The following is a 26929-nucleotide window of genomic DNA, read 5'->3' as shown; positions in this document are numbered from 1 at the left end:
GCTGCAGTGACAGAAGCCCTGAGGCTGGAAGATACCAGGTGCAGCTGAGGCAGGGTGCTCTCAGGTTACACCTGTATGCAGTTGGTTGTCACAGCAATGCTAGAGTGAAAAGATGGGCTGGCTGAGCTTTGGGAATCCTATAAAGGGAAAGGGCAACTCTGTGAAAGTGGAAATGAAATTGCTTCAAGGAGGGGCAATTCTTAAACGGTAGGGGAAAAAAATGCAGCCCTGGTAAACGTGGAAAAAGGATGCCTGAGTTAGCTGAGAAAGACCAAAACATTATACATTTCTTAGTTCACTACCGGAATGTAAAAATAAATAAGTAAACAGAAAACAAACAAAAAAGATAGGCTGGGAAGATGTGAAGTCAGCCACAGGAGACAAAACCTCAGGTCAAATGTCCTTTCCCTGTCTTCCATAAATAGAACTATATTTCCATTTAATTCTAAGTCCAAAGTCAGGATCTATGGTTTTCCTAGGTGGGAATATTAATTCTTCCTTTAAATATCTGCTTTTCCAGTAACGCATAACCTCAAAGTGTAAGCCGGTGATTAGTAATCTATTGTTAGGGCTGTGGCATGATGTACAGAGTGACTATTCTGAAACACAGCACTGAGGCAAATACTCTGGCTTGAGTGACTGTCTGTGAAATGGGTACAGAGAACCAAGTGCATCCTCTCTTCATGATTCTCCCAGTCTTCAAGGCTCTATGTGCCAGGGCTGGGGATAAAGAAGGGGAACACAGCCTCAGCCCTCAAGCTTGTGGACCAGGGCTGACAGGTTTCTCTTAAGTCCCACAAGCCAGTACTTCCCTCTGTCTGCCTGGTCCCTTTCCAGTCAGTCCTTCTCTGTAATCTGACCTAAACATAGCTCTGCCCTTAATTTGCCCTGCTAGTTCCTTTCTCTCCTCAGCCTGTTTCCCATCCTGGAAACTTTGTAGGGTGGGAGTGGGGTGAGTGTGGGTGGGAGAGTGTAGAGGGGGCAGCCTGATCTGTGGCCTATTGGTCTCTGATGTTCTATTGTTGAAACTCGGAAGCTGTGCCATTCTTAAGTTATTTTTAAAGACCCTTAGGAGCAAATCTTTAAATAAATTTCATCTGATCAAAAGAGAAATATAAAAACCAATCAACCAACCCTGATGAGCTCTAAAGACAGCAAACATGCATAGGTCCTGGAACGAGCCTCGTCCTCACCAGGATTTTCCTCACTTCCTGGAGCGGCACCTTCTCCTACCTGCCAGAGGCGCTGATGGCTTTGAAGCCCGCTCCAGAACGGGGATGGAGATGGAGGTGATCTGCGCCGGGTTTAGGCGCCCAGCGATTGGGGACACCGAAGGCTAAGGAGGAGGCGCGCGAGCACTCCCCGCCCCAGCGACGCCCGCCGTCGGGCCCCGCCCTGCACAGCCCTAAAGCGCGCACCCACAGTGTACAGGCGCATCCTGGCAGCTGAGGCCGCAGCGGTGGGAACCAGAAGAGGGGCTTGGAGACGGAAACGGCGGCAGCGCCTCCACTCGGTTGTCCGAGCCAGGAGCGCGGGTACCGGAGAAGCGCCGTGTTAAGACGAGTGCACCAGCTGAGCCCTCCGCAGCTCATTTGGTTTGGGGTAAGAGGAGGGGGTCCGCATCTCTGAAGCTCGGGTGGGATGCGCCGGCGCCCCTTGCTCGGTTTGGTTTGGCCTTGCGCGTCCCCTTAGCTGTGTCGCCGAGATGCGGGTGGGGAAGGGGGCACTGAGTCCTGTAGGCTGGGCCCTGCGGCCGCGGCGGAATCAGGGTAAGAAGACGAACCGATCTGCCCAGACCCGTCTCATCCGCCGCCCGCCCGGGCCTTCTGTCCGCGCTCTGGGAGCCCCGCCTGGCGTTTATTATTCGCAATAATGTGCTCGGCAGGAGGAGGTCCCGGTTGAACACGCTGCCCGAGACTCCTAGGTGAAACCCTCAGTATTCATGCGTGTCTGCCGCCGCATTTTACGGAAGGCGACCCCGGCCCCAAGAAGGGAGGCAACCCGCCCAAGGTCACATCGTAGTAAGAGGCCGAGCCAGGACCAAAGCCAGTGGTCCTGCCTTCCAGCCCGGGCTCTGGGCACTGCTCCCTTCTTCACTGCACATTTCTTTCGTTCTGACACGCATCCCTCCTCGTCCTCCCGCGTCCTCCACGAGGCTCTGTCCTTTCCTGCTGCGCCCTCGGGAAGGAGGCTGGACAGCGGTCATGCTGCCGGTTCGGCTGCCTTGAGCACGAGCTGAGCCGGCGGTTGCTGGAGTACCGGACGGGCCGCAGGACCGGGGGAGGAGGAGGACCGAACAAGGTGGAGGCACCCCGGGGGCAAGCTGGGGATGCTGGGGTGGTGGTGGGCCCGGGCCAGGCAGGGTCCGGAACCACGCCGGCGAGCCGGCAAGAGGGCGAGCGGACAGTGGGGCTTTGCCTGGGCGGTGCCACCTCAGCCAATGGGAGCGCGGCTCGGGCCGAGCCCCCTCGGCTCCCCGCCTCCGGCCGGCGGGAAGAGACGGCGGCCCTGCCATTGGCTGCGCAGCCCTCGGCGCGGAGCCTGGCGCCGCGTGGAGCGAGGTGGCGCATGCGCGTCTTGGGCCTGCCGCGCTCGGGCTGCCTGCTGCCTAGTACCTGAGGTGGTCTGCTCTCGGCTCTGTCCCGGCTGCGCTCCGCTTGGGGCGTGTTTGGCGCTGAGCCGGACGTTGAATTCTGCGCAGTTTTTTCCATCCGGTCATCCAAAATCTGCCCCTAGTCAGCTGATGCAGAGTCACTGTCTAACGCTGTGAGGGGTTGCAGAGGCGCAGATTTCATTATGGAGGGCCGCCCGCAGGCCTCCTGCTGCCCAGATCCTTTATGACGCACCAGATGTCCTAGTTTCTATCAGAGCGTTGGAGTCAGGCGTTGGCCCTGCACAGGGCATATACTTCTGGCGGGCGAGGAGGCTGACCTTTGAAATTTGTGTATCTTTTCTATTCTCTCAATACACCTTTATAGAGCCACTGCTTCTTGTCAGGCACCAGAGTAGATATTTGGAGGAACCGGAAATCAATGACTCAACACGGGGATCCTATCTATGGGGCGCTCACAGTCCAGGTGGGGATTGGTGGTTAGATGGAGACTATGAATGGTTATTAACCGAAATACCTCTAATACTGCCCTGCCTAGGTAAGTGCTATCGCAGAGACACAGAAGGAGGGAGTGAAATGTGAATGTAGACAAGAGACTGGTTTTTGATTTAGAGGATCAGGAAAGGCATCTCTGAGGAGGTGTTATTTGAATCAGCTGGGACTTGGTCAGATGAAGAAGTCAGATTTGGTATAGGATGAGCAAGGCATGGAAATTGAAAAGTACAGGGCTTGTTGAGGGATGGTGTAGTAAGGGTATAATGAATAGATGAGAAAAGTGTAGTTGGAGATATGATTTGCGGCTGGGTGAGGACCAGGATGCCCAGCCTGTATACGCTGATTTGAAATGTGGTAAGCATATAGGCATAGAATGGCTTCTTAATCTGTCAGTTGTGCTAATGTCATTTTTTACATCTGCGCCAAAAATCTTGGAAATGTCTTTGAATCTTTTTTCACATCCTACATTTAATCTGTCAGTAAATGGAGGAGGGCTCTACCTTCAAGTCATAGCTAGACTCTGACCACTTCAAATCACCTCCATGGTTTCCACCAGAGCTGGCAGCCCTTTTATATATCTCCAGGGAGCGCCTTTTCACATTTCACTGGAGTTGTGCAGTGCACAACCTGCATGGCTGTATGTTGTGTCCTTGGATTATTGCCATAGCTTCTAAATGCTCTCCCTGCTTCTGCCCTTGTCCATCCTCAGTCAATTACTTAACCCAGTGAGAGTTATTGAAAACTCTGTTAATTCATTCACATATTATGTGCCTACTGTGTGCAGGCCACTGGTAAGGTGTTGGTGATACAACAGAGAATAAAACAGACAAACCCCCCCGCTCTCAGAGTTCACATTCTAATGGGGCTGAAAGACAACAAATAAGATAAATAATTACATTATGTATAATGTTATAATGTAGTAAGTTGCCAAGGAGGGAAAAAAAATGGAGGGAATGGGGCTAGAAAATGTCAGGGTGGGGTGGGGTTGTGGGGTGGCCAGGGAATGTCTCACTGAGTAAACATGCGGGTAGAAGGCAGAAGTGAGAGAATGAGCCCTATGGAGAATGAGGGGAAGAACACTCCAGGAAGAGGGAAGAGTAAGGGCAGAGGCCCTGAAGCAGGAGCTTGCCTGTCGTTCCAAGGACAGCGAGAAGGCCACTGTGACCAAAGTGCAGTGAACCAGGGGCATGAGGTCAGAGAGGTCATGGGGACCCAGATCAGGGCAGGCCATGTAGGCAATGTATAAACAGTTTGGCTTTTACTCTGAGCAAGACTTTGGTGCAGGAGTGACGTGGTCTGATTTCTGTTTCACAAGATCACGCAAGCGGTGTTGAGCAGTGTCCGACGGGGCATGAGGCGGGAAGCAGGGAGCCTGGCTGGGAGGCTGTTGCAATAGTCCAGGCAAGAAGTGATAAAGGCTTAGACAAAGACAGTAGGGGAGGATCCTAGATATATTGTGAAGGCGGAGTCAGGATTTGCTGACAGAGTGGCTGTGGAGTATGTAAGAAAGAGAGGAGTCAAGAGTGAGGAAGACTTAGAGGAGCAGATAGTCAGGGCCACAGCACAGGCTCAGTTTTGGACAGGTTAAATTTGAGAAACCTATTAAACGTTGAAGCGGAGATGGTGGATAGGCAATTGGATACATAAGGCTGGTTGGAGATAAACATTTGGGAGTTGGCAGCATGTAAATCATATTTAAAGCTATGAGAGCTCACCATGGTGGCAAGAAGAGACCAAGAACAGAGCCCCATCGTTAGTGGTTGACTTGAATTTGGTAGTCAAGCCCTCTTCTCCTAGGGTTGGGATGCCTGCTTAATCTGGCAGTTGTAATAATGGCAATTTTGACAGCTCTGGTAACACTTTCTCTTGGAGAAGAATGGATGAGAAGTGGAGAGGGGGAGGCACGTGTTCCTGTTGTCGTTACAAGATCTACAGTGGGACATTCTTAAAATATGGGGCAAGATTAAGAATTAATAATAATGATCTGCAGAAAGAACCTGCTTTCAGTGTTTTAGCCAATGTTGTTTTGGTTGCAAGAACAGAAACTTTAAGCTTGCTTAATCAACGTGGAGAATAAAGACATAGCATGCCTTCAGAGCTGGAGGATGGAGGGCACCTGGGCCTCAAAAGTAGATCTGTCCTGAGGACCTACTCACAAAGCTCTGTTCTTGTTGTTTCTCTCTCCCTCTCCACTTCCATCTCTGCTTCTTTCTGCATGTGTGCCTTACTCTCTCTCTCTCTCTCTCTCTGCAGATTGGCTTTCTCCATCTCTCTCTGGCTTCAGGCCCAATGTAGCATAGCTCCGGCAGCCAGATCACATGTCCCCACCCCACAGAGGCTGATTTGCATTCTTTCACAGTGCCGGGGGGCAGAATGATGGGTCCATCTTGGGTTGGGTGTTTCTGAGGTCTCACTGTCCAACTACAGCTGCAGAGGCCAAATCCTGTGGGTAAGAGGCAGGTCCCAGAGGACAGGGGTCAGGTGAGCCGGCAGACACCCACAAGATGACCACTGTGGAGAATGTCTGTGATATGTTGTCTGAGGAGAACTGGCCATCACCCAAGTCTGATCTGGTGATGAGAGTGTCTCTCAGTCTAATCAAAGTGTCCACATTAGATTTACCTTCTCTGAAGTGGGCTCTAAAGTTAAAGCTTTGGCTTTAACTGTGCAGTTAGCGTATGTAGCTGAGCTGGGCTGGAACTTTTAGGCAAGGCTCTGCTAAATGGTCAGAAAGGAAATAGCCAAAGGAGAATATACATCTTTCTGGCGAGGGATCTCAAACCCAAATGCCCGTTGTGTCCAGGCAGGTAACAGAGAAGGTCTGGGTAGGCTTAAGATAGTAAGTGCATATTGTTTGTACTAGGTTAAAGCATGATTTAGCTGCCTAGTCACGTTGCCTTTTAAAACACTAGGCTGGCCAAACAAAGCAGCAAGTAGAACATGTTGGAGGCAGGCTGCCAGTTGTCAGACCTTGGAGTCTCACATAGCTCACTGGTCTTAAGCTCCTCAATGTGGGGTCCCTGCATGGGGTGTTTCCTGCCTAACTCCAGCTTGCCCTCCTCAGTGGGACAGGGCCTTCCTTTCCTACTTGGCGGTGCCAAGGCCCAACCCAGAACACCTGAGTTCTCTTTCTTGCCTAAGGCCTGCTCCTGAGTTCCTGTTTCCTCCAGACACCCTGCCTCTTCCGAGGATGTCAGTACTGGGAATGTCTGCCTCCTACAGGGGAAACCTTGACCCTGACCCACAGGAATGCAATCAGCTATGTCCTCTGCAGGACAGTCGTGTCAGAATGCAGCAAGGGAGCCCAGAATCAGGACAAGGATGCAACACTGTTTCTTTGGCGAGAGGGTGCTTTCCACAGGTTACATATGGGTTATGCATTGACAATGGGGAGTAGGTGCCCTTGAGAGCAGACCCAGGTGTTCCCAATGTTAGAACAGTTTCTCCGAGATTACAGATTGATATGTGAGCATCTTGATTTTGTGACAGTATCTTATAAATTTGGTCACTGGTAGTCAAGCCCCCTGTGCCAGGTCACCCTGGGGCAGCCAATTGAGTTTCAAGGCTGAGACTGCCCCTCGCCCCACAGGTGCTCTGCCTTTCCCCTTGCAGCACCCACTTCCCACAACCATGTCTGTTTCCAAACCAAAAGGCAAATGGCTTTTCAAGTTGAGAACTTCATATTTACAGAGACTAAAGCCCAGCACAAGGCATTAAGATGGCAAACAACCCAGAGGAGTGTGTGGGAACCCCACTGCCTATAACATTGTGTTTGGAGTGAAAATCAGCAGCATGTTTCAGAAACTTAAAAAAAGGGAAGAAGAAAAAGAGATGTAAATTTCTACCATTCCCTATATGAGACTATATTGTGAATAGTGCATTATTCAAGGGGGTGAGTTTTTATGCACTTTAAACTATTTTGACTTCAGCACTTTTGGGTATTGCTGACTCTGAGGAAAACAAAATTGAAAGCAGCCCTCTATTTGGAGAGAATATTGAAGCATTCTCTGCCCCAGGCATTGAGCAGAGGGATGGAAAGGGCTTTAATTACAGACAACTGGGTTTGAAACCACCCAGTGGTGATGTCAGACTCCAATCCTGGGAGGAGGCGGAGCTGTGTGTGCTCAGCCAGCTGGTCAGTACTTGGGTGAGGAGGGGGGCACCCAGGCAAAGAGCCCAACACGGGCCTGTGCCTGCTATAAAGGGCCAGGCTGGGCTCCATTTTGCTGTTGCCTGTCAACTGCTTGTCATGGAAACTTCTATTTTGGCCACAGGCTGACTTCCCACCTTCAGGAGCCTAAGTGCTCTAGAGTGCCCTGTCGGGGGTGGGGAGGGGGAGCACACAGCTCTTCTCCACTCGGCAGAGACTCACTGAGTGCCTCCTTTGTGTCAGGATTCTTCTAGGCACGAGGGATTCCGTGGTGAACAAGACGGGCAAGGCCCCTGGCCTCACAGCGCTTATGATCTAGGAGGGAAGATAAAGTAAAGAAACAAGATCATTTTGGATTGAAGAGTGAGCTTAGAGAGAGCAACCTCTGTGTGTCGCACGGGGGATTGGGGACAGCGTCTCTGAAGTCTGAGGGTCAGAAGGGCTCAGCCATCTGGAGTGAGGGAAGAGCAAGGGCTGGGGCCCTAAGGCAGAAAAGAGTTGACTTTCAGAAACTTCCAGAAGGTCAGTGTGGTTACAGCACAGGGAGCACAGGGGAGGGTGGTACCAGACAAGATTAGGAAGGGAGGCAAAGGCCGCTCCAGCAGGCGTGGGAAAGAGGCATAAGGGAGTCACGTAACCTGCCTGATGTAAAGATCCTTCGGGCTGCAGGGCTGAGAATGAGTGTGGTGAGCAGGGGCAGGAGTGGAAGCAAGAGTCTTTTGCTGGTCCAGGAAAGATCACACAAGCCCAGAGATCACTGTTTGTTTACCTTTCCTGAGGACTAAACAGAGTAAACACCTCCACCTGCCTCCTGCAGTGAACGTTGTAGTGATTGGCTAGTTAATGGAATAATTACAGACCCATTGGCCCAGGCGGGCTGGTTATTGGTTAGGTTTGGAGTGACAGCAAATGGCAGAGGAGGAGCTGCCTCCCAGGCAGAACCTGTTACTGATAAGAACAGTCTAACAAACCACAGGCCGATGTGCAAAGGACAGGCCTGGAACATTCACCAGGAAAAGAGCAACAGCTCCCCCGGCTGTGGTTGCCTTGCTCAGCTCCCTCCCAGCCTCCTCTGCCTTCCCTCAGGCCAGGAGGCATCACCAGAACAGAATTAACCAGGACAGGAGGACAACTGATGCACCCACTGGTTAACAGATAATAACGCACAACTAGTCATGGTGCTAAGTAGCCTTAAGGTGACACCAAGCGACACCTGGCCTTGTAAGGTTGATGAAAGTGTGTCTCATTTTATAGCTCCAGTCTCCATGCTATGATGAGTTGCTGATTGAATTCAGCCTCAGAGCCAGACCCTGTGTTTGGTGGGGTGGGTGAGAGCTGAGGCAAATGGTACATGACATGGGGCTAAAAAAACTGCCTGTGGAGGCATGTGGGCAAATTGAGAGTGATGTTTTGCTGGATGTGGGGAACACAGACAAGAGAATGAGACCCACAGAGTCAGAGTTAGGTCCCTGAGTCCCCCAGTGGTTGCTGCACAGCCTGGTTTTAGGATCACTGGGTCTAGTCCAACCTCTTCATGTTACAAATAAATGGGTGATGACACGTCCAGGGTTGCCCAATGAGTTGGTTGCCCAGCCAGAACGAGAACCCAGATTGCCAGACGTCCAGCCTCCTGACTCTTTCCATCATGTGAGACTACAGCTTGAGAGGGAGGTGCAGGAGGGGCCTGCCTGGTACCATGACTGGACCTGGGTCAAGCAGTCAGAGCCACTCGTGCCTGAACCTCTGAGGGCAACAAGGCCAGATTCTGTGTTTCAGAACCCACCAGGAGGAGGCCAACCATTCTACTTCTTGTGACCACAATGCTGACCACTCGCCTCTCCAGACCCCTGTCACAGCTCCTGGGGAGCACCCTAAGTTTCCATGAAAGAGACAATGGAACGAGGTAAGAAACTGAACTGTGGAGGTGGCCTTGAGGGTCACACTTTCTGGGCAAAGCACAGCTCTTCACACACAATGATGCAGGTGGTAAGATGGACTGACTCTCAGAGATGCCTCTCAGTACCCACCAGCAAAGGAAACTTGACGGTGTCCTCGGAAGAGACCTTCCCAGGGCACACAGAGCACACAAGAATATCTTTCATTACTGCTTTACTTTTTTAAAACTTTTTATTTTGAAATGACTCTACAAAAGTTGCAAAAATAGTACAAAGGGTTTGTGTATCCCCTTCACCTAACTTCTCCAAATGTTAACATCTTGCAAAACCATAGTGCAATCATCAAAACCAGGAATTTACCACTGATATAATACTATTAACTCATCAACAGACCTGATTCAAATTTCGCCAAATGGCCCACTAATGGACCTTCTTCTGGTCCAGGATACAAACAGGGTCCCACAGTGCACTTAGTTGTCGTGTCTCCTTAGTCTCTTCCTCTCAGGGGCAGATCCTTAGTCTATGTTGTTGGTGACCTTGACACTTTGGGTTTGTGCAATGTTCCTCGTGTTTAGATTCAGGTATGTATGTTTGGAAGAATCCCACTTAGGTGAGGTGGTGCCCTTCTCAGTGCATGGCAGCAGGAGGCACAGGATGTTGAAACCTCTCATTCCTTTGACCTCCTGGATAGCTGCTCACTTTAAATCTTACACATGAAACCGGTTAACTAAAATGTCCCGAGACTTCACTGAACTGTTTGTGTGATTTAGAGAAAGCGTTAAGTACAAATTAAATAAGCAGTCCGTCTTCTTGAGAGCTCCTGGAATCGCCTTTTTCAAGGTGATTCGGTGTGCTCTGCTACCTCATTTTCTTTTTTGCAGCCAGAGCAAGGAGAAAATAAATATCTTTTTATTTCTTTTGTATTTGAGGGGAGTGAAGTTGAATGTCAAGTTAAATTCAAAGTCTCAGCAGCTAGAAAATTGATGGATCTTTTCTATGCCAATAAATATGTTTAGAAGAACATGCATTTAGGCTTTTAGCAGCATTTTCTTAAAAGCATTTCCATGGGATACAGAAGCTTGGTTGCAGGTGGGGCCTCAATTACCAGAGGACACCATATAAGAAAAGATTAAAATGGTCCCTCCCGCAGAGGAGACATCCCATCAAAGAGGGAAAAGAGCATGGCTCTGTTGTGAAAGATTTTGAAAGATTTACTGAAGTTTGTTTTTTTTCAGTGAGCTATTCATAGACATGGCAAAATCTTTTTCAAAAGTGGCTTTTAGAGATTTCTGGAGATTATTTTTTAGAGAGGATAAAATAATACCAAAGGAAGTTAAAATACTTTTACAAAGGTTTTTATTCTTAAATTCAAGGGAAGTGGGGCATTAGTCAAGTTTCTGGCTCATTTGAGGGGAAAGAAAGGCTGTCACAGGGAGATTCTGAATCTTCTGGAAGGATTACAGAAATAGCCTGGTTAGGCTGAGGGGGATGGGGCAGCGTGGTCAAGGGCAGAGCTACATTAGAGTACATTAGCTGACCTTAGGGCAAAGGTGTCAGCAGAGGTCAGGAAGAGAGACCCAGGTGTGTAAGGAGGATGGACTGGTGGGTGATCACTATGCCTGATCAGACAGCAGGTCTTTGGGTGGGGAAAAACCTTTGGCCTGATCATTTTGCTTGAATCTCAGTTGGAAAGGGCCTCATACTCCTGTCCCCACCTGTGGTTGGATCCTGTGACAGCATCCTTAACAAGTGACCTTACAGCCTCTATTTGAACATCTCTTCCCATGGGGTAGTCAGTACCTCTCACATCAGGCCTCCTGTCTTTGGACAGTGCTATTGTAAAGTCCTTCTTCATATTGAGCAGAAGTCTTTTCTCCTGTAAATGCCACCCCTTGTTCCGGGGTCTGCCCTCTGTATTCATACTGAACAAAGTTAATCTCTTATCCCCAGGGACACCATGCCAACCCAATACCCCTCACCCTTCCCTGACTTCTCTTATTCCATCTGCATGTTTTTTCATTGCTCATCTCCCATGGTTTTTCCACTCAGCATCCAGGTCTCCCACATCAATGATGTGCATTTGACCTGGGCTCCTGGGCCCCGAACAGAACACCCCCCTTGTGTACAAGCCTCAGAGCAGCAGTCACCCAGTACACAGCCTCTGTCCAGATGAAAATCTCCCCAGGAGTGGCCAGATGCAGCCCTTGTCCTGACACCTGACAACCTCCTCTGCTTACTGGCTCTGCACAGCCCTCAGGTTTTGGATCTCCAGCTTTGCCAGAAGGCTCTGGCACCCCCTGGGGCAGGTGACTTACCGACGCATTCCCCACCCGGCATGCTACCTCCCGGATCTTGGTTATACACACCAGCTGGCTCAGCCACAGTGCTCAGCTCTGCCTGCCCGGGCATGACACCTAATCCTCCAGGCAGCTGACCTGGGCAGAGTGGAGAAGGGCTCTTGCCTCCCTTACCCCTTCCAGCCTAGGCGCACACAGCCTCTTTTGGCAGCCACGTCAGTTGTGATTCATGGTTGACCAGACTACATTTTTTCACGATGCTGCTGTGTAAGGCCGTATTTCTCCCAGGCGGCGCTTGTCTCACTGACCTTTGTCTCTCCTAAACCCCATCTTGTTAGATTCCGCCTGTCAAATTGACTCATGACACCTCTCAGCAGAAGGCTGGGTTACTGGTTAATGACGGGAGAAACAAAAAGGATCGAGATACAGACTGGTAAGATGGAGAAGCAGCCAGAATTAATGCCCTGGCCAACATGGGGTGGCATCTCAAATGTGGCTTGGCGAGTTCCTGGACGCCAGGGCTCTGGGGACCAGCAGCTTCTTCCACAGGCCCTTGGGGAAGTGCCAGACACCACCTTCTCCACCCCATCTGATTGCGCTTCTAGGTAGGATGGAAATCAGCAAGCTTTCCACCTCTGAATCTGCCGGCCACCCCTTTGGGATTCCCCCCTCAGAACGTTTGCTGACGATCCTGTGTTTAACTGTACCACCTGTGAGGCTGGCATAGCTGTTGGAGTTAGTGGTTTGCTTGACCAGCAGCATGCTGCCACTGCAAGATCCTCCTGGGCAGAGGGGACCTTCCAGGGAAATGCACACTATCTATATTATGGGATTTGGGCTTAACCCCTCAGGGGCACTCTTAGCCCTGAGAAACCAGTGTATCAGTTAGGGCTGCATCACACTAAGAGGAGCAGAGGCCCCCAGAAGGCTGGTGTGGCTTTGGGGGCCCAGGCTCCTTGTTTCTTTCTGCTCTGTCATTCTGAGGTGGCTGTCACCTTAGAGTGCTGTGATGCTCCTCCTCCTCCAGCTTCAGTCCAGGCAGGAAGAAGCAAAGCAACGTGGAGGAAGGGAGGAGCTGCTCCTGTACCCAGAGAGCAAACCTCTCCCAGCAATCACTGCAGACTGATGCTTTCACCTTATTGGCCAGAGGTGGGTCACATGATCACCAGGTAGGCGGTAGTCTGGAAAGAGTTGGGCACATTGCTACCCCCAGACAAAATTTTGTTAGTAAGGCAGATGAGAAGAATGGATATTGGCCGGCAAACAGTGGTGTCACCTCAGCTGAGCTGGGCTGTGGCCTAGAACTGATTTTGACCCCAGAGATGTAAGGGCCTTGGCAGTCAAGAAGCTCAAAAAGGAAACCCGAGTTGGGAAAAAGTTCTTGCTTAATTTTCCTAAGGCAGCAGTTATGAGCTCTGGTTGCAGGTTAGAATGAGCTAGAGCACATTGGGGAAAAAATCCCTGTGCCCTGCTCCAGGGATTCTGATTTAATTGATTAGAGAGGAGACTAGGCCTGGAAATAGTTTTAAAAGCTTCCCTGGTGATTCTTCTTTAACTATTTTGGGGAGAATTTTAAACATATACAAAAGCAGAAAGTAGTATATTGATCTCCTGTGTGCCTGGGCTTCAACAGTTATCAGCCCATGGCCAATCTTTTTCCATCTCTGTTCCCACTCATTTTCCTTCCCCTCCCCCTACTGGATTATTTTGAAGCAAATCCTGGATGTCATGTTTGATTTGTAAATATCTTGGTGTCTATCTCTAAATGGTAAGAACTCCTGTTTTTTTTTTTTGTGAGGAAGATCAGCCCTGAGCCAACATCCATTGCCAATCCTCCTCTTTTTGCTGAGGAAGACTGGCCCTGGGCTAACATCCATGCCCATCTTCCTCCACTTTATATGGGAAGCCGCCACAGCGTGGCTTAGATGAACAGTGTGTCGGTGCGCTCCCGGGATCTGAACCTGGCCGCCAGCAGCGGAGCGCAGGCACTTAACCGCTACGCCACGGGGCCGGCCCCGGTAAGAACTCTTTTTAATAACGTAACCACACAACCTCGATCACATTCCCGAGTGTTTCTAGTAAACAACCAGGGAGGCGAACCTGAGAACAGCTGCTCCTGACCCTGTGTTAGTCAGCCCTTTCCCCAGAACCGCCTGTGCTGGAGTCTCCTGAGGTGCTTGCTCATTAAACATGCACATTTCCAGGGCCCGCCCCTTCCTACTGAATCACAGTGTCGAAGGGAGGGACCTGGGAGTCTGCATTTTAACAAGCTCCCTAGGTGCTTGTTAACTACAGTTTGAGAATTAAGGTACTAAGGCCTGCTCAGGCCCAAGGCCCCTCCACATTGAGAAGCAGCCCAAGCCAGGGATCCCGCAGCACTTGCAGGAGCTCTAAGTTGAGAGGAGAGAAATAAGAGCAGCGTGAGGCAAGCCCAGCAGTGGCCAAGACAGAGAGGCTGAGAAGGCTCTCGTGCCGGCTGGAGCCTCCCAGCAGTGTTCTTGGCCCCAACTCACCCACCTTATCGGGGTTCTGCCTCTTCGGCATTGGGTGTGGAGGAATGGAGCCTTGTGCTCTCTGGAAAAGCAGAAATGCCCTGGTCAGCTGGGGATGAGCAGTAGGGCCTGGTAGAATACACCCAGAGATAGCCAAGTTCAAGTCTGGATATATTTGAGAATGGGGAAGTGGATTAGAGAAAATTTGGCAGCCAGTCAGTCTGAAATGAGCTCTTTCTCTTGCTGTGACCCTTTTGTTACTTTTTAAAATATCAGATAGTGCAAAGGGAGTGGCAGAGGACAAGCATGTATAATCTAGTTCCAACAAGGACACCTTATTCTGTTTGCAAAGCAACGCCTAGAGTTGTGGAAAAACAGTGATTCTCTTTGGGTAAAGTCATTTAACCAGCTTTGGGTGTACTAACCATACCATTCTGCTCACCTGAGACCATCAATGTACAAGGACTTAAAATCCAGAGAGACTCCTCTGCGGCAGTTCAAAAGGACAGGGGTTACCTTGGCAGATTTCCTAGTGGACCCTCGTTTCTGTCTAGTAAACCCAACATTTTTTTTTTTAATTGCTGAGGAAGATTAGCCCTGAGCTAACACCTATTGCCAATCCTCCTCTTTTTGCTGAGGAATGTTGGCCCTGGGCTGACATCTCTGCCCATCTTCCTCTACTTTATATGTGGGATGCCTGCCATAGCATGGCTTGATAAGTGGTGTGTAGGTCCGTGCCCAGGATCCAAACCTGTGAACCCTGGGCTGCCAAAGTGGAGCGTGTGAACTTAACCACTACACCACCGGGCTGGCCCTGTAAACTCAACATTTTTAAAGAATGTTGGACAATACGTTTTTATGAATTTTTAAAAAACTTTATATTGTGATAGGTGATATATTCACATGGTACCAAATTCGAAAGGTACAGAATAATATACAGTGAAAATAAGTCTATCTCCCACCTCTTCTTCCCCTTACCAGCTGCTCACTCACCCCTACTTCCTCCACTTAACTGTTTCTGGTTTAATATTTGTTTAGAAGTGAACAGGACTTTCACTTCTGGAAAGATGGAGTAGATGTACTTTCCTTTATTTCTTCTGCTAAATTCAGCTAAAACCCCTGGATATTATATATAACAAGCATAATAAGACTCTAAAAGATGGAGAGAAGAAGGCAGATCACTAGGGACCTCAGGACCCAAGAAATAACACAGCTTGAGTCTAGGTTTTCTTTTGTTTCATACATCCTAGATTTGGAGCTGAGGAAGCTGGCAACCTAGAAAGGCCAGTGAACTCAGGCACAAAAAGCAGTTTGCTCTCTCTGGCCAAAGGACCAGCCTAGCAAGACAGAAAACTCTGGACAATAATCACTCTACTCCAGCCAACCACCACAGAAAAAACTGTAGCCTCACCCCTACCCTTACCAGCAAGGGCCAGTGCTGAGCCTAGACTTCCACCTTCACCAGGCTGTGGTGAGGGAACCCAGTCCCCTGACCAGGACTTTGATTCCGCCCCCAGCAGTAATAAGGCAGCATGTCTGATTGGGGTGGGAGTCGGGAAGTGTCAGAGTAGACTTTCTCCACCTCCCAGCAGTAATGAGACCACACATTCCCATACATATGGGGAGCAGTAATGAGGCACTCGAACCCCTCCCAGCCCAGGAGATATTGGTGGAGACCTAGTGGGGAGCCAGAACCCATCCCCACCCAGCAGTAACACTTCTCAATTTATTTAATGAGGCTAGTATTACCCTGATGTCAAAACCAGACAAAGACAGTACAAAAAAAGAGAGCTACAGACCAATGTCCCTCATGAATATAGATGCACAAATCCTTAAAATATTGGCAAACGGAATTCAGCAATATATAAAAAAAATTATAAACCATGAACAAGTAGGTTTGTTCCAGGGATACAAAGATGGTTCCTTATTTGAAAATCAGTCATAATCCACCAAATTAACAGGCCAAAGAAGAAAAATCACATGATCCTATCTATCAATGCAGGAAAAGCAAAATTTAACACCCACTTATGATAAAAACTCTCAAAAAAATAGGCATAGAGGAGAACTTCCTAAACTTGACAAAGAGCATCTACAAAAAACCTACAGCTAAATTCATGCTTCATGGTGAAAGACTGAACGCTTTCCCCTAAGACGGAGAACAAGTCAAGAATGTCTGCTCTCACCACTGATTAAACATAGCGCAATAGGCAAGTGCAATAAGGCAAGAAAAGGAAATAAAAGTCATACAGATTGGAAAAGAAGATATAAAACTGTCCTTATTTGCAGATTATTTATTAATAATTATAATATATAATATATTTTATATTATATATATAATATATAATATATAATATATAATATAATATAATTGTAATTAATTATTACATGATTATTTCAATGTAAAATTCCAAGAAATCCACAAAAAAACTCCTAGAACTAAGTGAGTTTGGCAATGCCACAGAACACAAGATAATATACAAAAATCAAGATATTTTTATATCCTAGCAATGAACCTGTGTATATCAAAATTAAAAACAATACCATTTACAATTGCTCAAAAAAATGAGATACTTAGATATAAATATAACAAAACATATATAGGATTTTTATGCTGAAAACTATACAATGCTTATGAAAGAAATCAAAGATCTAAATAAATGGAGACGCATACTATGTTCAGGGATTGAAAGACTCAAAATATTAAAGATGTCAGTTTTCCCCAAATTGATACACAGGTTTGTCACAATTTCTGTCAATATCCCAGTCAGATTTTTATCGACAAGATTATTCTAAAATTTATATGGAAAAGCAAAGGAAATATAATAACTAAAACAATTTTGAAGAAGAAAATTAAGGTGGGAGCATATAGCTCAGTGAAACAGAATAGAGCATACAGAAACAGACCCACATGAATATGCCCAACTGATGTTTGACAAAGGTGCAAAAGCAATTCATGGAGGAAAGATAGCATTTTCAAAATATGTTGCTGGGGCTATTAGACATCCATAGGCCAAAAAAAACCCAAACCTTGACTTAAGTCTCACATCTGGTATGAAAGTTAACTCAAAATGGATCACGGACTGAAAATGCAAAACATAAAACTATAAAACTTTTAGGAAAAAATATAGAAAAATCCTTTGGGTTCTGGGATAGGCACAGAGTTCTGAAACTTGACATCAAAAGCATGATTCCAGTGTCTAGGTTTATTATTTTAAAAATTAATATTTTCAAAAATTGTGAGCATAGGTTTTTACTATATAGTAAACTGTGTGTGACATCCTTAAAAAAATAACCACAGTCCATAAAAGGAAAAATTGATAAACCAGACTTTATCAAAATGAAACAATTTTCCTCTCTGCAAGACCATGTTAAGAAGATGAAAAGACAAGTTACAGACTAGGAGAAAATATTTGCATACCACGTATGCAACAAAGGACTAGCATCTGGAACATACAAAGAACACTCAAAACTAGATAGTAAAAGAGTAAATAATCCAATTAGAATATGAAGACATTTCTAATGGACAAAAGACATGAAGAGGCATTTTACCAAAGAGGATATACAGATGGCAAATGAACACATGAGAAGCTGCTCCACATTATTAGGCATTAGAGAAATGCAAATTAAGACCACAATAGGATATCACCACACAATTAGCCTCGCTAAATTAGAAAATAGTGATACCATCCAGTGCTGGTGAGGATGTAGAGAAACTAGATCGCTCATACATTGCTGCTGGGAATGTAGGATGCTACAGCCACCCTGGAAAGCAGTTTGGCAGTCTCTTAAAAAACTAAACGTGCAACCACCCTGTGACCCAGCAATTGCTCTCCTGGGTGTTTACCCAAGAGAAATAAAAACTTAGGTTGGCACAAAAACCTGTACAGGAATGCTCATAGCAGCTTTATTTGTCATAGCCCCAAACTGGAAACAGCCCAGATGTCCTTCAACAGGTAAACGGTTCAACAATCTGTGGTTCACCCATGCCGTGGAATACAACTTAGCAATAAAAAGGAACAAATTAGTGATACGTGCAACAATCTGGGTGAATCTCCAGAGCATTATGTTGAGTAAAAAAATAAGCAATCCCAAAAGGTCGCATACTGTATGATTCCATTTATATAACATTCTTGAAATGACAAAATTATAGAGATGGAGAACAGATTAGTGGTTAAAGCGGATGTGGGGTGGGAGGGAAGCAGATGTGGCTATAAAAGGGTAACATGGGAGATCCTTGTGGTAATGCAAATCTGTATTTTCACTGCATCAAGGTCAATATCCTGGTTGTGATCTTGCTTCTATAGTTTTGCAAGATGTTACCATTGGGTAAAAGGTTACAGGGCGTCTCTCTGTATTGTTTCTTAACTGCATGTGAATCTACAATTATTTCAAAATAAAAAGTTTAATTAAAAAAACTGTCAGGAAGCAGCATGAAACCTAAGCATTAAGACGGTGAATTTGCAGAAAGCTCTGTTAACAGAGCTGTATCACTGGAAGGCTCTTTCTACACAGCGGCAAAAATGGCCCCTGTAATTACTGGCCCGCTTTCTCCCAGCCTAGCAACCCTGGAGGAAAGACGCCCTCTTCCTCAGTGGGACCAGCAGGTTGTCCTCAGGGGCTTGGGCTGGGGAGACAGTCAGTGCTGCTCACTGGTGGCTGAGGGGCCTCTGAGTTGCCTCTGCTCCAGCAACAAGGTCTGAGTGTGACCACAGCCTCTGCTCAGGGCTTCCTTTTCTCTTGCAGACGCACACTGCTGCTTTATTCTGCCTCCTTTGACCCTGCAGGCCGTCGTACTTACGCTGATTCGGTGAACCCGGTGAGTGGCAGCCCAGCTACCTGGGAACTAGTGAGGTGGTCAGAGCCCTTCCCTCTGGGCCCCCAGGCCCTGGCTACCCTCAGGGCAGGACTTTAGTGCTTTTAGGACACTAGGAGTCACTTTCTCACTCACTTAACCACTCCCTCACCTCCCCATTAAATGAAGTTAGGGGTTAAGAGTTTAGACTCTGGAATCTCTCAGTCCTGGTTTCAGTTCCAGCTCTATCACTAACTACATTGGGCATTTAAAAAATGTCTATTTCCTCATTTGTAACATGGTATAATAACCATACTTACTATATGGAGTTTTTGTGAGCATTAAATAAGAATAATGTATGCACAGTGCTTTGCACATGGTAAGTGTTCAATAAATGCTCTCTTTGGTGATGGAGATGACAGTGACGATGGTGATGATGGTGGTGATGGAGATGACAGTGACGATGGTGATGATGGTGGTGATGGTGATGGTGGTAATGATGACTGTAGATGAGGAAACTGAGGTCCAGAAAGGAGAGTCACTTCCCCAAGCAACATTGTTAGTTGGTGGCAGAGTCTGGGTTAGAACCCGGTCTCTTGATTGTTAGTCCAACCTTTTCCCACTATTCTGTGGTGCTTCTCCAGATAGAAAAAGCCAGGCAGGGAGGACCAGGCCTGGCCCACTCAGGAAGCACGAATTGTTACTGCCCAGAGGAGGCCTGGTCACTCTGCCCTCGGGATCCTGGGTTCCTAACGTGGAATCTAATCTTCTAAAACAGGCTGGCAGCAAAGCTGTCCTGGTCACAGGCTGTGACTCTGGATTTGGGTTTTCCTTGGCTAAGCATCTGCATTCCAAAGGCTTCCTTGTGTTTGCTGGCTGCTTGATGAAGGTAAGAGATGGGTCATCTTTGTCACCATTGTCCTTCATACATGGTCAGTGTTTTGTGTGTTTTTTTTTAATTGTGGTAAAATACACATAAAATTTACCATGTTAACCATTTTTAAGTGTACAGTTCAGTGGCATTAAATATATCCACATTGTTATGTAACCATCACCCCCTTCCATCTCCATAACACTTTTCATTTTATAAAACAGAAACTCTATACCCAATAAACAATAACTGCCCAGTCTCCTCTCCCCTCAGCCCCTGGCAACCACCGTTACAATTTCTATCTTTATGAATTTGACTACTCTAAGTACCTCATGTAAGTGGAATCATAGTGTCTTTTTGTGACTGGCTTATTTCACTTAGCATAATGTCCTCAAGGTTCATCCATGTTGTAGCATGTGTCAGAATTTCCTTCCTTTTTAAGGCTGAATAATATTCCATTGTATGTATATATCACGTTTTGCTCATCCATTTATCTTTGGATGGACACTTGAGTTGCTTCCATGTTTTAGCTATTGTGAATAATACTGCTGTGAATATGGGTATTCAAATATCTCTTCGAGACTCTACTTTCAATTCTTTTGTCTATGTACCCAGAAGTAGAATTGGTGGATCATATGGTAATTCTATTTTTAATTTTGTGAAGAGCTGCCAGACTGTTTTCCACAGTGGCTATACTGTTTTACCCCCCACTGACAGTGCACAAGGGTTCCAGTTTCTCCACATCCTTGCCAATACTTGTTTTCTATTTTTTTGATAGTAATCATCCTAATGGGTGTGAGGAGGTATCTTACTGTAGTTTTGGTTTGCATTTTCCTAATGATTAGTGATCTTGAGCATCTTTTCATGTGCTTGTTGGCCATTCGTATATCTTCTTTGGAGAAACGTCTATTCAAGTCCTTTGCCGTTTTTGAGTCGGGTTGTTTGTTTTTGTTGTTGTTGAGTTTTAGGAGTTCTCTGTATATTCTAGATATTAATCTCTTATCAGATATATGATTTGCAAATATACCCCATTCTGTGGGTTGCCTTTTTACTCTGTGGATAGTGTCTTTTTTTGTGTGTGTGTGAGGATGATCAGCCCTGAGCTAACATCTGTTTTGCTGAGGAAGACTGGCCCTGGGCTAACATCCATGCCCATCTTCCTTCACTTTATATGGGACGCTGCTACAGCATGGCTTGACAAGCGGTGCATCGGTGCGCGCCCGGGATCGGAGCGGGTGAACCCCGGGCCACCGCAGCGGAGTGCGCGCACTTAACCGCTTGCACCACCGGGCCAGCCCCTGGATAGTGTCTTTTGATGTACAAAATTTAAAAATTTTTATGAAGTCCAGTTTGCCTATTTTTCTTTTATTGCCTATGCCTTTGGTGTCATATCCAAGAAATCATGGCCAAATCTAATGTCGTGAAGCTTTGTCCTATGTTTTCTTCTAAGGGTTTTATTGTTTTGGGTCTTACATTTAGGTCCTTGATGCATTTTGAGTTAATTTTTGTATATGGTGTTAGGTAAGCGTCCAGCTTCATTCTTTTGCATGTGGATATGCAGTTTTCCCAGCACCATTTGTTGAAAAGAATGTCTTTCCTCATTGAGTAGTCCTGGCACCCTTGTCAAAAATCATTTGACCATGAATGTGAGGATTTATTTCTGGGCTCTCTATTCTATTACATTGGTACACATGTCTGTCTTTATGCTAGTACCACGCTGTTTTGATTTTGTAGCTTTATAGTAAGTTTTGAAATCAGTAAATGTGAGTCCTCTAGTTTTGTTCTGCTTTTTCAAGATTGTTTTGGCTATTTGGGGTCCCTTGAGGTTCCATATGAATTTCAGGATGGGTTTTTCTCTTTCTGCAAAAAATGTCATTGAGATTTTGATATATATTGGATTAAATCTGTAGATTACTTTTGGTAATATTGACATTTTAACAATATTAAGTTTTCTAATCCATGAAAATGGAATGTGTTTCCATTTGTTTATGTCGTCTTTAATTTCTTTCAGAAATGTTTTCTAGTTTTCATTGTAGAAGTCTTTCACCTCCTTGGTTAAGTTAATTCCTAAGTATTTTGCTCTTTTTATGCCATTGTCAATGGAATTGTTTTTATAATTTCTTTTTCAGATTGTTCATGGTTCATGTATAGAAATGCAACTGATTTTTGTGTGTGGACTTTGTATCCCGCTAGTTTGCTGAATTAATTTATTGGTTCTAACAGGTTTGTGTGTGTGTGTGTGTGTGGAATCTTTAGGGGTTTCTACATATAAGATCATATCATCTGCAAACAGATAATTTTACTTCTTCCTTTCCAATTTGGATGCCTTTCATTTCTTTTTCTTGCCTAATTGCTCTGGCTACAACTTCCAGTATCTGGCTACAACTTCCAGTATTATGTTGACTAGAAGTGGTGAAGTTGACCAAAACTAACCGCAATTTACCATCCAAGTCTTTCCCTGGAAATTGCAAGCCTTCAACAGACTCCAGAGTTCCAAAGTAGTTACAACAGACAGATTCTGCCAGTGCAATTGTTATCTAGGTAGGAGAGAGATTCCTGGTACTTCCTACTGCATCATCTTCCAAGAATTCTACTTCAAGCTGAGTATTTAACACCAGTACTGCCCAGGACCTGGGCCAGGGTCTGTAGTTGTTTTTTAATTGCTTTCCTAGGAACTGGCTCATATGTTGCTTAAAATAGCCCATACCTTTTCCATTTGCTTCAGTCTCACTTGTTCTTCATAGCTTTGTCCACTCATTCATTCATTCATTCATTCATTTTCTGAATGCTAGTGATGTGTCTGACACTTTACTAGGTGCCATAGAAGACTAAGACCTGGTCCTTGCCCTCATGGAGCTCACTGTCCAGTGGTGAGGGGACAACCATGCACAGACACAGCTGGAAGAATTAGAGTGAAGAGGGTTCTCAGGGTTGTGTGAAGAATGTTTAATGAGAGTACATGGAAGGAAGGGATTGATTCTGGCATGACAGAGGAGGTAACATTTGTTCTTGGCCATGGAGAATGAATAATACTGTCATAGGTGGAGACTGGGAGGAATGACAGTCAGACAGAAAGAATAGCCTGAGCAGGGACTTGGAAGCATGAGGCTCCTTTGGGACTCATTCAGTGGAATTTAGGGTGCATGGAGGGAAGCACTGTAAACATAATTGGGACATGACGCTGCAAAAGTAATTAGGGGACAGTTCCCCCAATTTAGAGAGTTGTACAACAACCATCATGGCAATTCACTTTTAGGACATTTCCATCACTCAAAAATTTCTCTCTTGACCATTTGCACACCTATCCACACCTACCTCTAGGCCTAGGTAGCCACTGATTTCTGTTTCTTTAGAATTGCCTTTTCTGGACTTTTCATATAAATGGAAGCACACAATGCACAGGCTTTTGTGCCAGGCTTCTTTCGCTTAGCATAATGTTTTTGCGATTCATCTATGTTGTAGAATGTACTGGTAGTTTGTTCCTTTTTACTGCTGGATAGTATTCTATTGTATGGATATATACTACATTAAAAAAATTCATTCACTAGTTAAGGGATATTTGGATAAAAATGTTTGGATTTTTGGCCATTATGAATAATGCTGCTATGAACATTCACATACATGTCTCTGTGTAGATGTGTGTTTTTAACCTGGTTCCTTTTAATAGAATTTAGAAACCCACATCTGGGCATTAGGTGTGCTCATTACTGAGAGGGCATTGCTGCTGCTTTTCCCTCTCACTGGAGAGAGCTAGAAAATGTATAAATAATCACACACACACATATATATGCACACATTATAGTTAGTTATATCTATCTCCTATCTACATTTCCTATAAATATCACAGATATACACAAACACACACATATAATTCATAAGATTATACTGACCTCCTGTTCCAATTCAACACAGCAGCATTCTTCCTTGCTTCCTTCATTCCATTTTATTTCTCCCTTCTTCTGCAGTTAGAACCTTGATTCCCAGCTATATCAATGTATTTACCCATTTGGCTAATCCTATAAGACAGACACAATTGCTTCAGAATTGCTACATTCATACCATTACAAACAGCAAACCTACTAAGTTGTTTTGTCCGCCTGGATCCTCCAAGAAGCAGATACTGAAATAGGATTAGATGTGCAAGAGATTGATTTGGGAAATGCCTGTCTGGCTAACGGGGAACAGGGCAGGGGAAGGCAGAGAAATTCTTTAGATTGCAGTGCAGGTCTGTGAAAAGGCGTTGGAAGGAAGGAGGATTAGGTGAGCAGAGCTTCTGACTGCAGTCCAGGCTGAGTCTTGTTTGGGACGATGGGGAGTCTCCAAGAAAAGGGTTCCTGTTAGAGGAGACCCGCCTCGGGCAGGAATGGCCCCGTACTCCTGCCGTGCTCGGCCACTGGCTGAGAGAGCAGCCCAGGCAAGCATGGCCGTGGCCGTGGCTGTGGCATTCGTGCCGTTCATGCCACAGTGGATCTGAAGGTGCAGCAGCCAGAGACCTTCTGTCAGCTGCTCCTGCAGCAGGTTGTCCTGCAAGGAGTTCTACTGTGGCCACCACAGTCGGGCTTAAGACTTTTTAAAAGTGTTTTTTATCTATTGACCGAAGGTATAAAGTACTGTGTTTAAAAGTTACTTGGATTAATTCTTTTTTTCTTTATCATTATATTACTTATTTGAAATACAGTTCAATTCATTTATTTGTTTGTATTTTGTTCCTTTCATTCCTGTTGGTTTAATTTAAGTTCTGAATATGTAAAACATCAACAAGGCTCTAAAGTCAAAATTATATAAAAAGGTATGCTCGAAGTAGTGTTACTCTCTCACCTCCTATCTTTTCCATTCTATGCTTTCCTTTCTCCTTTCTTACACAAATGTTTGCATACTACATGTACCCTTTTGTACTTTTTTAAAAAAAATCTTAACAATGTATCCTGGAAATCCTTCTGTATGAGTTCACAGAGATCTTCCTCATTTCTTTTTAACAGCATCGTAGTACTCCATTGTGTGGGTGGGCCATAGTTTTACTCCACCAGTCTCCTTATATGAGCATTTAGGTTGTTTTTCAATATTTTGCAATTACAAATAATGCCACAATGAATAACCTTGTGTATATGTATTTTTGTATTGTTGGGGGTTTATCTTGAGGGCAAATTCCTAGAAGTGAGATTACTCTTAGGTCCAAGGGTTAATAAAATATGTTGTCATTTTTTAAGTTATTCCCACATTTCCCATCATACAGGATGTGTCTTTTACCTTCCCACCAGTAATGTATGAGAGTACCTGTTTCCACACAATTTCACTGAGTGTGCTTCAAGGTTTTGGTTTTTGCCAATCTGTCAGGTGAGAAATGTATCTCAGTGTAGTTTTATTTATTTATTTATTTATATTTTTTTGTGAGGAAGATCAGCCCTGAGCTAACATCCATGCCAATCCTCCTCTTTTTGCTGAGGAAGACTGGCCCTGAGCTAACATCCGTGCCAGTCTTCCTCCACTTTATGTGGGTTGCCACCACAGCATGGTCTGACAAGCGGTGCCTCGGTTCGCGACTGGGATCCGAACCCAGGCCGCCAGCAGCAGAGTGCGCGCACTTAACCGCTACGCCACGGGGCCAGCCCCTCAGTGTCGTTTTAATTTGTATTTCTCTTATTGTGAATGCACACCCATGGTCTTTAAAAGTATGGTCCAGAAGTTGCACATATAGCACCTGTGCTCTCACTCTGTTGGCCAGAACTTAGTTACATGGCCTTACCTGGCTGCTAAGGAGGCTGGGAAATGTAGTCAGTATTCTGAGACTCTGTGTGCCCTGCTGAAAGTCAGGAGTTCTACTGTTGTAGAAGAAGGGAAGAATGGGCATTTGGGACAATTTGTTGTCTCTGCTCGATGGATGAGATATTTTTCTTTATTTTGAAGGCAGTAGGAACACAGGGAAGGAATTTTTTTATATTAGGTTTAATATCTGTAAAAGCAATATCTGTTCAATGTAAAAATTTCAACAATATAAACAAGTACAAATAATTAAGTAATTTGCATTGCCATGGTATGAACATATTTCCAGATCAGAGAAAAGTTTATTTGTCCTTTTACTTTTTACTTTTTTTAGATTATGAAAGTGATACATATTCGTAATAAATTCAAACAGTACAAAAGTACATGATGTAAAAAAGTGAAGTCTTTGCACTTCAGTCTCTTGCCCCAAAGTAACTAAAGTGCGCATGTGCACATTATTTGTGACTTTTGCTATTATAAACAAAGCCACAGTGAATAGTCTTGCACACTTTGCAAGACTTGCATGCTTTCGTTAGTAATTCTTAGGAAAAATTTCTAGATGTGAAATTGCTAGGTGGAAAGGTGTACAGATTTTAGATTTTATTCAAATCTGCCAAACTGCTCCCTCAAAATCTATACCAGTGCCTACTCCTGGCAGTGTAGGAGAGAACTTGTTTCATGAGGGACTTGCAGGTGATGGGTATGGCATGCTTGGAGCTGGGTTCTGTGCATAACGTGGACCTGCCTCAGCAGGCCCTGGCAGGAGCTATGATGCCACACAGTGTTTTGAGCCTTTAAAGTTCCTTGTCTATACGTGTAGCACCTGTGCCATTGTGCTGGCTTGTCCAGTGACACAGGGACCACACCCTTACTCTAGAGTGCAGGGCAGAGGCTGCTCGGTGCTGCAGAGGAGCCTTCAAGAGGGAGTCATGGCCTTGGGTTCTTGTCCCAGATCAGTCACTAACCCAGGGACTGGACAAACACTTCCCCTCCCCGAGCCCCAATTTGCTCTTGCTTATAATAAGAGGGTTGGACTGGGCGATCTTAGGTTCTTCCACTCATAGGAGTGGAGGCTGTGATTATACGATTCAGTGACTGGAATTTTGAAGAAAATACCAGACAAGATCACTGCCAGATTATGTCTGTTGGTGTCTACCTCTTGACTATTTTGGTGTCGTGGTCTGTCTTTTCTGGTCAAAACCTAGAGGGGGCAGAAGTCACTAGGGGTCTGAAGAAAGTGTTTCTACTTTTGCCTCTCGTATTAGTCTCGTATTAGTCATACAGATCAGAAAGGTCGGAGCCACCGGAGACTATGGATAAAGTGCTGTAGGAGTTGAAAACAGGAGATTATTCCTCCAGCCTGGTTCTGAGACGTTAAGCCACATGATGGATTCAGGCTGCACCTGTACCCACATGCTCTGCCTGCTCTTGTTTAGAGTTACCCCTCCTCTTGAGCTTCAGATCTCAGTGCCTTGGGCCGACTCAGGGACGTGGCTCCACCAGGCGTCTCCACCGTCCTACATCATTAACTCCTCACTCTCTACCGGATCATTTTGGCATGCATGT

General features: G+C 45.7%; 1 protein-coding gene across 3 annotated transcripts in view; it reads left to right on the top strand.

Annotated features, from left to right (window-relative positions):
• The first annotated feature begins 1362 nt into the window (after positions 1–1362).
• Positions 1363–26929, top strand: part of BDH1 (3-hydroxybutyrate dehydrogenase 1) — a 43307-nt gene continuing 17740 nt past the window's right edge. The window contains exons 1-4 of one of the 3 annotated variants that reach the window (XM_058556081.1): positions 1363–1602; positions 9033–9159; positions 18684–18756; positions 19511–19621. In XM_058556081.1, the coding sequence (XP_058412064.1) occupies positions 9077–9159; positions 18684–18756; positions 19511–19621 (267 nt within the window). In that variant the 5' untranslated portion in view covers positions 1363–1602; positions 9033–9076. Of the gene's footprint in view, positions 1603–7471; positions 7779–9032; positions 9160–18683; positions 18757–19510; positions 19622–26929 lie in introns of those variants that run through there. The other 2 variants (XM_058556079.1, XM_058556080.1) reach the window with 2 other exon arrangements.

This window comes from Diceros bicornis, chromosome 15, assembly GCF_020826845.1.
Source record: "Diceros bicornis minor isolate mBicDic1 chromosome 15, mDicBic1.mat.cur, whole genome shotgun sequence".
NCBI lineage: Eukaryota > Metazoa > Chordata > Mammalia > Perissodactyla > Rhinocerotidae > Diceros > Diceros bicornis.
This window is presented reverse-complemented; position numbering and strand designations above follow the sequence as displayed.